This window comes from Elgaria multicarinata, chromosome 1, assembly GCF_023053635.1.
Source record: "Elgaria multicarinata webbii isolate HBS135686 ecotype San Diego chromosome 1, rElgMul1.1.pri, whole genome shotgun sequence".
NCBI lineage: Eukaryota > Metazoa > Chordata > Lepidosauria > Squamata > Anguidae > Elgaria > Elgaria multicarinata.
The window spans coordinates 19,976,794-19,989,044 of record NC_086171.1 but is presented as its reverse complement, the minus strand read 5'-3'; the positions used below and the strand labels follow the sequence as shown (position 1 = coordinate 19,989,044).

General features: G+C 40.7%; 2 protein-coding genes across 7 annotated transcripts in view; both read right to left on the bottom strand.

Annotated features, from left to right (window-relative positions):
- Positions 1-5,983, bottom strand: part of TOPBP1 (DNA topoisomerase II binding protein 1) — a 36,929-nt gene extending 30,946 nt beyond the window's left edge. For all 3 annotated transcript variants that reach the window (XM_063124091.1, XM_063124100.1, XM_063124109.1), the window contains exons 1-4: positions 5,901-5,983; positions 2,792-2,879; positions 1,495-1,629; positions 1,103-1,246 (exon numbers count right to left, since the gene is read on the bottom strand). In XM_063124091.1, the coding sequence (XP_062980161.1) occupies positions 1,103-1,246; positions 1,495-1,629; positions 2,792-2,875 (363 nt within the window). In that variant the 5' untranslated portion in view covers positions 2,876-2,879; positions 5,901-5,983. The remainder of the gene's footprint in view (positions 1-1,102; positions 1,247-1,494; positions 1,630-2,791; positions 2,880-5,900) is intronic.
- Positions 5,984-9,168: 3,185 nt separating this feature from the next.
- Positions 9,169-12,251, bottom strand: part of LOC134397421 (C-C chemokine receptor type 2-like) — a 10,334-nt gene continuing 7,251 nt past the window's right edge. For all 4 annotated transcript variants that reach the window (XM_063124047.1, XM_063124068.1, XM_063124057.1 and 1 more), the window contains one exon: positions 9,169-11,887. In XM_063124047.1, coding sequence (XP_062980117.1) covers positions 10,812-11,887 — 1,076 coding nt within the window. In that variant the 3' untranslated portion in view covers positions 9,169-10,811. The remainder of the gene's footprint in view (positions 11,888-12,251) is intronic.

Here is a 12,251-nt window from a genome sequence, read left to right as displayed (position 1 = left end):
TCCAGGCGTAAGGGGCAGCAGAAAGGGCAGCAGAAGAAAATGGACGAAGCCGAGCAAGGGAAGTAGAGACCCTTGGGCAGGTGAGAAACATGGCATCAGAGGAACGAAGAGCACGAGCGGGGCAATAGTGTGAGATGAGAGAGGAGAGATAGGAAGGAGCTAGACCGTGAAAAGCTTTGAAGGTCAACAGAAGAAGTTTATATTGGATTCTGAAGTGAATTGGAAGCCAATGAAGAGATTTCAGAAGTGGAGTAACATGATCAGAGCGGCGAGCCAAGAAGATGAGGTTACATATTATTAAACATTCATGAATGAAAGAGTCAGGCAATGGAAGATTTCCTTAAGGAAGTTGTACATTCTTTGAGATTTTAAAGAAGTTATACATTTATCAAAGATGCTTTAGGCACAATAACATTCTTGCCTTATCATTCTTGCCTTCTATGAGAAATGCATCTATTTAGCTGCTATTTTTAGGTGACATTTAGTAAGTGAGCCTAGCTGCTAGTTATCATGACTAGGTGTTTTGTTTTTTGCAATATTAAGCCAGATGCAATCCTCTGAAATACATCTAGAGCACGTATGCGCAACCCACAACCCGTGGCCGCTCTCTGGGCAGTCCATGGAATCCCTGGATACCATGCCCACTTTTCCCTGCCACCCAGCTGATTGCTTGAGAAGGCAGGCAGGGAACTGACTGCTGTTTCCCTCCTGCAAATAGCAGTAGGGAAACAAAGATCTGGGTTGGGATTGCTGGAAGGCGGAGCAAAAAGAGGCTTTTACTTCACCCCCATCCCAGCAGTCCTGATGCAAGGATTGCTAAAACCTCCCCATTAATTCCTCCCCACGTCGATTTTATCCCAAATCTTTAATCCTCCTCATCCCTGCACAGAAAGATATTGGGGGTGGAGGGGGAGAGGAAGTGTGTGTACACGTGTGTGCACACCTGCGTGCATACATGGACATGCATGTGTATGTACAGGCCCCCAATCACCACTTGGCACTACATGCGAGACTCAGAGCCAAAAGGGTTGCTCACTCCAGATTTTAGACAAAAAAAAAAACTTCATACAATAGCTGAACAATTCATTACATAAAACATTACCCTTGTTTCTTTTTGAAGATTTGTGCAGGATATCGTTACATCAGCCATTGTCATATTAAATACTGGATAGTCTGCCCTTGGGACACATCGTTGGTTCTGCATACAGTACACAACTACCTGTGGTCCAACAATTCTACAACCAAGCTGAAAAAAGAGACAAGATTTAAAAAAAAGAATTCAACAGGATACTTTTTTCTCAAAACAACTCCACTAGAGCCGATATAAATCTTGATCTGCCAACAAAATCCAGGTGGACGACCGTTTAATCAGGCAACTTTGGATCTTTTCAAACGTCAGAGAATTGTAGAGAGATATACGGAGAACATATACACATATATGATGGAGAAATATATTTTTAAATAGTATAATCACTGCATAAATAAATTACAAACCTTTTGAAGGTGATTAAAAACAATCCCACTGAACTGATCACAAATATAAAGAGATTTGTCATTCTCTTGTATCTTCAATGCATCTTCATTTTCAAGGATTTGGAGATATTCTTCTGACTGAAATTCTTTAATGGACTGCAAAATATACAAAAGTAAAATATTCTCTGGATTTGCAAGCGCTGTTTCTTTTCATTCATTATGCAAAAACATGAATAGTTAAAACTGCTTTAGCTATTTCCTGTGTTCCATTCAACTGATAGTGAAGAAAAATAATTACAATCAAAATTGTTCCCACCTATTTTAATATATCATGCATATCCAGACAAACATAAATATCATTTAGTTCAATGGAACTTATCCCAAGTATACCTGGGCTGGGAAACCTGTGGCCCTCAGCTTAATTTCATGCAGTACTCATGATCATGTGGCTGCAGATCCACTCTTACTCTTTGGATCACCTCTGGAAGTGGATTCCTCTTTGACTTCATGAGTGTGCTTGTGTGAGAGGTAGGGAAGAGATGGGGTGGCACAGAAAGAGAAAAAGCAATGCATTCCTGCTCTGCTGCAGACTCTACCAAATTCCAGCTCTGATCCCACCCACCATTGACTGCGCCCACTGATTAACTTTTCCTGTAGGTCAATGATCCTTCATAGGAAAAGGATTCCCACCCTTGGTCTAGAGCACAGCTGTGTAAATGCCAATGACCTTATTATTGTAAAAAGAAAAAAAGAAAAAAAAGAGAGCCTCTGTCTAGGTTCTCCCTTAAAACCAAGCACTCGAACTCTCCCATTTTGGCTCAGAGACTTGAACATTTGCATAGAAACACCTACACATGGTGTCTCTCCCTGGATGCCTCTAGCATGTGCATCTTTGCTATGGCCCATAGGCCTCTTTGATTGGGTATCATGTTCTACCATGTACTCACAGCCTATTTCCTTCTCTTCTACATTTGGGCAATCAAAAACATTTTCATGTCCATCTCTTTAGGATGATTTAACCCAAATCAGATGCTTCCCAGCTCCTGTCGGCTTTCTCCAAGGGTTTAGTTTAAAAGCTGCTTTTCCACCCTTTTTATGTTTAGCGACAGAAGTCTGGTTCCATTTTGGTTCAAGTGGAGCCTGTCCCTCTTATACAGGCCTAGCTTGTCCCAAAATATTCCCTCAGAACACAAAACCCATTGGGCTGGATCCAAATATTTGTATTTATAATCACGCATACACATGTACTTGGTCAGCTTATATTCAGTGAGCACATTTCATTCACTAAACAGCTCAAAAATGTACTAAATAAGCTTACCTCAAGGGCTTGAAGGAAAAATTCTGAGTTTTCTGTAGACTTTATAAACTTCACAAAATATGGTTCCTTGTTACTTCTCATCATTTAACTAACAAGATAAGGAGAAAGTAGATGTATCATTATTTAGGTGGGGAAAAGATATTAACAACATCTTAATAGAACAATCAGCCATTAATGGAGGCTTATCCAAGAAATATTTTCATGCAACCAAGCCAGTCCAGTTTTTACAATCAAGTAAAGTACATTAGGAAGCACCTGTTTTCTATCTTTTTTTTTAAAGAGGAATATATTACACAAAGTCTACTCTACTTTTGGTAAGTAGTCCTCTTTTCTGACTAGCGCACATTGTTTACACTCATTGCAGTTATCCATGAAAGACATATTAGTTATATACAGCTACTAGTCATGATAAAGGAAGTTAACCTGAACTAACCATCTTCCAAGCTAGCCTTTCAAATGGAAAAAGATTTCCATCAAGAGTCCAGTTTTCAGTTTCATGAGAAACTGACAACTTAAATGCTCAGAATGAGTTTTCTGTCTTAACAACGTTAAAGACTTTGAAAGATTAGGCATGGTAGCAACTTTGGGTAAAGTGGCAAAGTTTCTTTTTATACAATGTGTGACTCTAAATTTTTCCTGTTTGAGAACAGTGAGATGACAGGTAGCATCACAGCCAAGTATCTATAACAACAAATATAGGGCTCATTTGTGTGGAGGATCTGTGGAAGGGAATAACAGGTAAGGCCCTGATGAGATTCCTTCAGAAGACACAGAGAGGTTCTTTTTTCTAATCTCTGAGCTCTTGTCCTTGTGCAGTTAAATCTACAGCAGATGTGGACCTTTTAAAGCAGCGATGGGCAGATGACAGATCAGGATCTACTGGTAGATTTCTGGGTGAATTGCAAAAGATTGGCAAGGGTTTCTGACTCCTGAATATCTAGCAATACAAACAGTTAAAAGGTTTTTCTTCCTAAATTAGGTTGTTTAAAAAGAATGCTTTTTTAATAAAAAAGACTGGTGAGCTTGGTTCTGGTACTGATCACAAATTCCAGAACTAAACATATTCTCAGAGATATTCTGTTTCTTAATTAATTTAGCATGTGTCTACATGCTTGAACCCCTATGTCGCTCAGCCTCTGCCTGGTGGATCTGGGGATACTAATCAGAAACAAAATAGATCCCACAAGTCTGAAGTCTCCCCTCCCACCATTTTCAGGTACCCAAATCACAAGAAAAGCGAGCAGATAACATTTAGATTAAGAGGCTGCTTGCTTATGGAACAGCTGACTAGAGAATATTTTCTTGTTGAAATTGAGCGTCCCTCATACTGGCAAGGTACTGATGCTCCTCAGAGAGAAAAAGTGGTTCAGAGAACGGAGGAGACAGAAATTCTGTTCTTCGAGAACCACTGCGGTGCAGCAGATGTACTTGGAAAGGGGAGATCTGGGTTCAAATCCCTGCTAAGCCTTCAGGTGACCTAGGGCAATCACCATCTCTCAGCCTAATCTACCTCACAGGTTTGTTGTAAGAATAAAATGGGACAAATCTGAGCTTCCTGAAGGAAAAGCAGGATACAAACATGTCAATTCATAATTCACCTGTTTTCATTGTGTAGTTTTTCATTTGCATTTACAGAGCTGAACCTACAGTTAGGCAGTCCACCTGAGCCTGGATATTGAGATACCATCAAAGAGCACTATCCATTATTTAGTTTATTATTTTAATTTTACCACCAGAACAAGTGGAAACTATTTGGATTTTCAATCTCAGGCACCATACCTTGGGATATATCTGACTACATAATACATGGTTTAGTTTTTCCCAGTTGCTCCCTTCACATGTTACACACAGATAGGTGGTCCAAATGATGATAGGGGACAATCCTGGCCCCACTCTAGCATTGTACAGCCCAACTAGTCATGACCCCTGATTTCAAAAGCTGCTTATATTCAGGGGCCGCACAGGATTAGGGTCCCCAATTGCTCAGGTACAGCAATTACATGGAGCCCTTACATGAGAGCAATTGCTCACACGTAACAGCTCCTCTTCAGACACCAGGAGGCAACGCCAGCAGTGCAGTCCCACTCCCAGCACACTCATCATCTGTAACTTGTGAAAAGGAGCTAGTGTAACAGTTCATTGGATGTCTTACGATTCACATATTTTGATCATTCTTCAACTAGGCACAATGCGATTAAGCTTTGTGGCAATAAAACTAGAGTCACAAAGGGACTCAAACTAAGGGAAAGGGGGCATACTGACATCTTCTCTCTCTTTCAATTGCAGTATCTTGGGGCATATCTATGTAATCCATATTTCATTTAATACATTTCTATACCGTCTAATAGCCAAAGCTCTCTGGACAGTTCACAGGACAAAAAAACATAAAACACAAAAATATAAAAAATATAATTAAAACAGAATAAAACCAAAGTAAAAAATCGGAGGGATAGCCAGTAGCAGTGCAAAGATCTAAAAATGCATGAATGCCATTTTTAAAGCTGAAGTTTTCCAATCGTTCCCTTCACATGAATGTGGCTTGCACAACGACCAGGAACAATCAGGGTAGCTCTGTTTAGTCTATCATAGCAAAAAGAACGAAGAGCTTCGTGGCACCTTGAAGACTAGCTAATTTATTCCACCATAAATTTCCGTGGATTATTGCACATTTCACCAAATGCATGAAGCATTACCGAAAGTTCCTGGTATGTATACAGCACATATGGGGAAGGGTGAGAAGAACCGTAAACAATAAGGTCAGAAGGAAAGGAAATGCAGATAGAAATGACAGTGCCAATCGCATCGGTTTCAAAGAGGTGCAACCTGATGGGCCCAGCAACGGTGTCCCATCTGGTTACACCTCTTGCCCGCAGCCCTTGCCAGGTGGCCATGGCACTCGTCCCCTTACGATGTCCTCAACCAGGTGCCCTCCAGATGGCTCGCACTCCATCTCCCATCATCCCCAGCCAGCGCGGCCATGTCCCAACACACAAGGTAGAGCATGCCTAGGCAATGGTGACAGAGGGGTGAGGGGAGTCGAGAGAATTAGGAAACGCCGTGAGGGGAGGAAGGCGGGAGCGGGGCCGAGGCGACGTCCTGCGTCTCTTACCCCCTGCCCTGGGCTGCCCGTTGCTGCCAGCGTCTCCCCCTCTCTCCGTCCCACCGAGAATCCCAGTCTTCCGAAGGCTGGCGGGAAAAAAAACAGGGAGGAGAAGCGCGCATGCGCCAATGCTAACTAGCCTCTCCCGACGCTTTCCTCGCCGCCGTCTGATGACTCGGAATCCGGCAACGCCGTCCTTAAAGGGGAGGCGGTGGCGGAGAGGCAGAAGGCGACTAGGCAGACGAGCGAGGTGCGCATGTCTCCTTTAAATGCAGCGAGCGTGTGTGGCGGGTGTTTTTTGGGTTGTTTGTTTTTAAATGAGAACTCCTGCTTCCGTTGGGCGGAAAAGGAGGCGCATGTGAAGAAGCCCCAGGCGAGCGGCGGCTAGAAAAAGCAGCAAGAGCAGCGCTGCTTTTAGACGTCATGGGGTTACATTTAGGAGTACCGCCGGACTGCGCAAGAACTGCAGCTGAGGTACGCAGTGTGGCCCTTATAGCGGCCACGCTTGGCATAAAATGCTAGGTCGGTGGAGTGGTTACAGCCAGTGCTGCTTTTCCATTTGGAAAACAAGACATGTTTTCAAAGTGGTAGAAAACAACGTGAGGGCAGCAAGCTAAGGAGAGCAGTTCTTGTTAGCTCAATGCATTCAAACAAAAACAGTAAAGCACATTCAGCAACTGAATATTGCTGAAAGATTTTATTAGTGTACTTATTGACTTATTTGAAGCATTTTTACCCCTGCCCATTGCTAATTCACTGTCTTACTTATCCATCAAAGTTGATGCCTGCTTGGAAGATACTGAGCATGATGGCATGATGTGACAATATTAGGAACTGGTGAAATGCACCCAATGCAGCAGGCAAAATATCAGCACCAATGAGTAATAATAACAATAACTTATTTTTTATCTGCCTCCCCAATTGGATCGAGGCAGGGAACAACAACAAGCATAAAATACACAAAATACTGATTACGAATATGGCATACGCTGTTTAAAAACATACTAAAAGCATCCTAAAAACATACTAAAAATATTCTAAAATTCTACTGGATAGGCCTGTAAAGTGTTGGCAGGAAATGAGAACTTAATCCTTGGAGAGTGGCGATTTAGTCCTGCATCATAAACATATGTTGTGCTGGCTATATCATAAGCTGTTGGATCCATAGGTATGTCTATCTTGTTCCCTGTGATTTGAAGAAGATAAGGATATTTTCATGTAAAAAAAGAAAAGTCAATGTATCCACCTTTACTGCAAAGATAATAATGAAATGTCTATACATCTCAAATTTATTTTTATAAATAAAAATAAATACCTTTATACCATGTTCATAACTTGATTTCCACCCTCCTATTTTGTTAAATAAATCCTAATAGTTTCACTTTATGTAAAAAATGAAAAGATTAGAATGACTCCGATTTGGGAGACAGATATTCTACTAATTTTGGCTACTAATTTGCCCATAGCCCATTACAAAACAGCTTGAGGGACAGTAATATCACACACTATTTGTGGTCCCTGGAATTATCCATTGTACCCATTCCACCTCATGAAACAATCTAGGTCACATAGATTCTATGACATGTTTTCAGAAAGAATTTATTATAATACTAATTCCTTTTTTTTAAAGCATTTCTATCCTCTCCCCATTGCTAATTTACTGCCTTCCTTGTCTCTCAGTTGATACTTGAGCATGCCAACATGGTGTGACAGAGGTAACCATCAACTGCTCCTCATGATCTAAAAGAACTGGCTATATTAAATGAACTGACAAAATGCCCATCATGATGGCCAGGATGCATATTATTATTGATTACAAAATTTCAAAAACATTTATGGGCTAGTTTGTGCAATAACAGGCTGTGTTCGAACAACATAGCAGTCAGTGGTGGGTTAATAGTCCACTCCATGGTTGATTATTGAAGGGGTACTCCCCACACAACATGATTATAATCAATCATGGTGTGGATTAAGGTCAGTGTCGAGTTGATTATTAGTCAACGGTGTGTTTGATTGACATCCCCTGCCCTCTCTCCCCCTCCCTCAGTCCTCCCACTGGTATCTCTCATCAGCCATTATGAGTTCTACCAACTGGACTAAAGCAGCAGTCGCTGCTTTGGTCACTCTTGCCAGGGGACTCTGTAGTCGCCGAAAATAACCAACTGTGTGTAATGAAATAGTCAACAGTGCCTGCCACATAACAGAATAAACAATGGGTGCTCAAATAATCAACTCTGCACAGCGTTGGTTATTTGTGTTAGTTATTTTGGGCGAATTACCAGCCATGGTGTGAAAAAGGCCCAACAGATGACACAATAACCAACTGTTGACTACGCAACCCATCGCTGACTATTTAACCCACAATTAGTTATTGTGTCATCCAAACTCAGTCACAGTGAGTTAAATTTCCGCTGCCTCATGTGCCAGTTGCATTTCCCTAATTATTTTTCCTCGTACAACTTGCAGTGTTGTGTGAAACAGCAGAATGGTCTCAAATAACCCAACAACACCCCATGGGTTGTTTGAGGGTTGTTGCCCTTTTAAACAAGTTGTGGCACCCAGGTTCTGGCCAGCATACAATTGGCACTCAGGGTGGGGTTCACACCAGTCTATATTGAAAAATATTTCTGAATGGTGAACACTAATGAAAAACGAAATACAAAAGAATAAAAATATTTAAAATCAAGTTAAACCAGGAGAAAACTTTAAATTAAGCTATCTTTAGCAGATGCCAAAAGCAAAACATCAGCCAACAGGGAGCTCAACAGAGGAGAAGCCAATATGCTAAAAGCTTTATGCCAAGTGGACTCCAAGCGGACCCTAGATCCATGTGGAACCGCCAGAAGCACCTCCTTTGAAGACCTCTCTGACTGGACAGGTTGGTAAGAGAGAAGGTACGCTCTCAAATACCTTGGAGGGAGAGTCTGTATTTTATTGACACCACCCCACAGAGTCCTGGTAGAATGGGCAAGGGTAACTTCAGAAAATGTGTTTCTGGGAGCAAAAGGGTAGGAAAGCCCATTATTAGGAGAACAATTGTTTTATCCACACTAAATAGGGTCATAACATACTATGACTGATATCTGGAGGACTCATCCCTGCCCCACAGCAATGTTATTCTCCAGTGCATTGCCTTATCTGAATGTTATGGCATGTTTTAAGGAGTAAGCTTTCCCGTTGTCCCATTAATTATAGGATTCATCACCCCATTAATTATAAACAAAATCCCTTCAAAAATCCAAACATGAGAAAGCAAAATATAATGACTGCACGTGTATACTGTAGTACAAAACAAGCTTTTATTCCTGGATTACATTTGTGTTAAAATATAGCACACTGGAATGCCTTACTACTGGAATGTAGCCAGGTGTTGGGCCCTGTTTCTACAAGTTAATATTCAATGTGAAAGGCCTTATCCAGGCTCTGTGTGGCAAGTGGATATGTTGGTCACTTGTTAAAATGTGTAATCAGACACAAAATGTACCATTCTAAAAAAAAAACTTGGGTAGTTCCAAATTCAAAGCATGCAAAACTGTTATGTTAACTGATATAAAAGGAGACTCACAATACTGTGAAAAGTAAAGTTAGTCCAGGCTCCCCTAGAACCCCAAACCTTGATCAAGTGTACCCATTTCTTTTCTTTCTGCCCCTTGCCAAAGACTTCACTGATATTCTCAAACAGCCTTTTTGTCCTGCCTTAAAAATCACTGTAGAGTGCACAGACCACTTTTCTAACAAATCATATGACATTACCACTGTCCTGATAAGGAGGCTGGTGCCAGAAAATATCCAGTAGAACATTCTTAATGGGGAGTGCTGAGCTGTGATTGGTGGAGTTCATGATGCGTCTTATGTGAAGCTTTAAATCAGTGACTTAAATTGGACACCACCACCCCTTTAAATTGGCTTGAATTCAGTCAATCAGCTCTGCCTCTGACCTTATAGCATAATGCATGTCAGTGCAGAAAATGCTCTTTTAGATCAGGGGGACAGGGCATTCAGTATACTTAGGGAAGAAAAAGGAACAGGTAAGCATGCATGTGATTTTAGAATGATTTGGATGTTAATGCAGTTGAAATCAATGGGATTTACTCTGGAGTAAGGGAACCAGCAGATCTGTAGTTTATGAACTTGGAGATGCACAGCTTCACATGATCAAAGGAAAGGAAGATCAATCCTCATTTGTAGATTACCAGGAAAATGGGTTTAAGTGGGGGGGAATTAAAAAATGCATAAAGAATCAAGGAATGAACCAATCTGATTCAAACTTGGCATGCTGAAAGCCCTCCTTAAGAGATATTACTGTTCCAATTTTGATCTCTTTATCTTTAAAAATTATGCAGATGTAAGCATTTTTCTAAATTTCCATTTAAAAATTCCTTAAAATCAATGAACCAATCTGATTCAAACTTGGGATTGCTAAAGCCTTCCTTAAGGGCTATCACCATGCCAAGTTTGATCTCTTTATATTTAAAACTTAACCCAGATGTAAGCATTTTGGTTACCTTGGAGCAAAGGAGGGGACCTGACCATCTTTACAAAAAAAAAATTAAACAATTGTACATTTGCCCACCCTTTGAAACTAGCAAAACAAACCTTCACTCCTCCTCCCCTGTAAACGTTTCCCAAGGGGAAAGCTTGAGATTTCACCGGCATAGTATCTCTCCAGGTGAAAAGATACATGAGCTGAAAAAGCACAACAGTGCACAGAAGTGAAAGTGCTCAGCGCTCAACTCGCTAAGGAAACAGAGGGGGAAACTGTGGATGAAAACTGGATAAAAAAGTAGGTGTGATGGAGCCCCAAAATCTGCTTTGTCTCAAGTGATTCAATCCTTTGATAGCCTTCCTTAGAGCCTGATATGCAAGAGAGTCTGGAAAGTTGCACTCACACAAGTCAGTTTTACTTCTCTCTGGAATCTTTTACAACACAGCTGAAATGTCTTGTTCCCCAGTAGAATGTGAGTATGTGGAACTAGCACGTTCAAAAGGCTCCGCATACAAAAATCGGCAGTGTTTTGAGAGACTGAGAGCAACATGCTTTCGGAAAAAGCTATTAACATATTTTCTGAATTTCTCACCAGCAAAAGCATATATCACAGGGTTGACACAACAATGGGCCATTGCTAATGTTTCTGTCACTTCCATTGCGATAGTCAAGTTACTTAGATCTGTACAATTGTTGAGGGAAAATGATGCTTGAAATGTCTGGAGCAAAAGAGCAATGTTATACGGGGCCCAAAAGATGAAATAAACTATCATGATGATAAAAATTAGCTTCACTGCTTTGTTCTTTTTATAATTCCTGCATCTCATCAAGGTCATTATGATCTGTGCATAGCAGAAGCTCATAACAATCATTGGAAAGATCAGGCCTATGAGGTTCCTTTCCAGCGTCAAAAGCTGGTTCCATGTGACATGACTTTCAGGAGAGAAATATAGAGTGCAAGTTGAGTGATTGTTCTGAATTTGTAATTTTTGAAACATTAACTCTGGCACAGAGGCTAACAATGCCATGCCCCATGTGATGAGACTTGTGAGGATACCATAGGCCACCGTCCTGGCTTTTAATGCAAACACTGCATGAACTATTGCCAGGTACCGGTCAATGGTCAAAAGAATTATGAAAAAACTTCCACTGTAGAAGCCTGCCAGATAGGTTCCAGAGAGAATTTTGCACATTGGCTCTCCAAAAACCCACTCGTCTGCTGCAGAATACGCCCAAAATGGGAGTGAGAAAATGAAAAGCAAGTCTGAGATTGCTAAATTGAGTAGGTAGATATCAGTCATGCTCTTTAGTTTCTTGTAGAGGATGAGGATCATCACAACCAGTGCGTTGCCCAGCAGTCCAAATATCAGCACAAAAGAGTAAAGCGTTGGCACGAAATGAGAAGTAAATTTTTTGACAGTGACACTTTCACATGGTTCTGCACCATCATCATAATTGTATGGTGAGGTAGTTATATCAAAAGGTGTTGCAGAAGACTCCATCTTGTTCCCTGTGATTTGAAGAAGATAAAGATATTTACATGCAAAAAGGAAAACAAGGCAATGTATATAGCTGTACTGCAAACACAATGATATGATAATCTCTATCCATTTTGAATTTTGAACAGTGGAAGGGGGGAAATCAAAATATGAAAAATAGATCTTGAATTTTTAACACTGGATCGCAAGAAACATGATATGAAAAACAGTAGTTTTCATATACAAAGATGTTATCAAATTTTGGATAAGGATTCACTCATTACAAATGTGTAAGAACTGGAATATTATTAAACATCCATCTACAGACTTACAAGTGTGTCATCTGTCTGTCAGTGCCATCATCCCAAGACTATGAAACACAGACCCATGAAACTT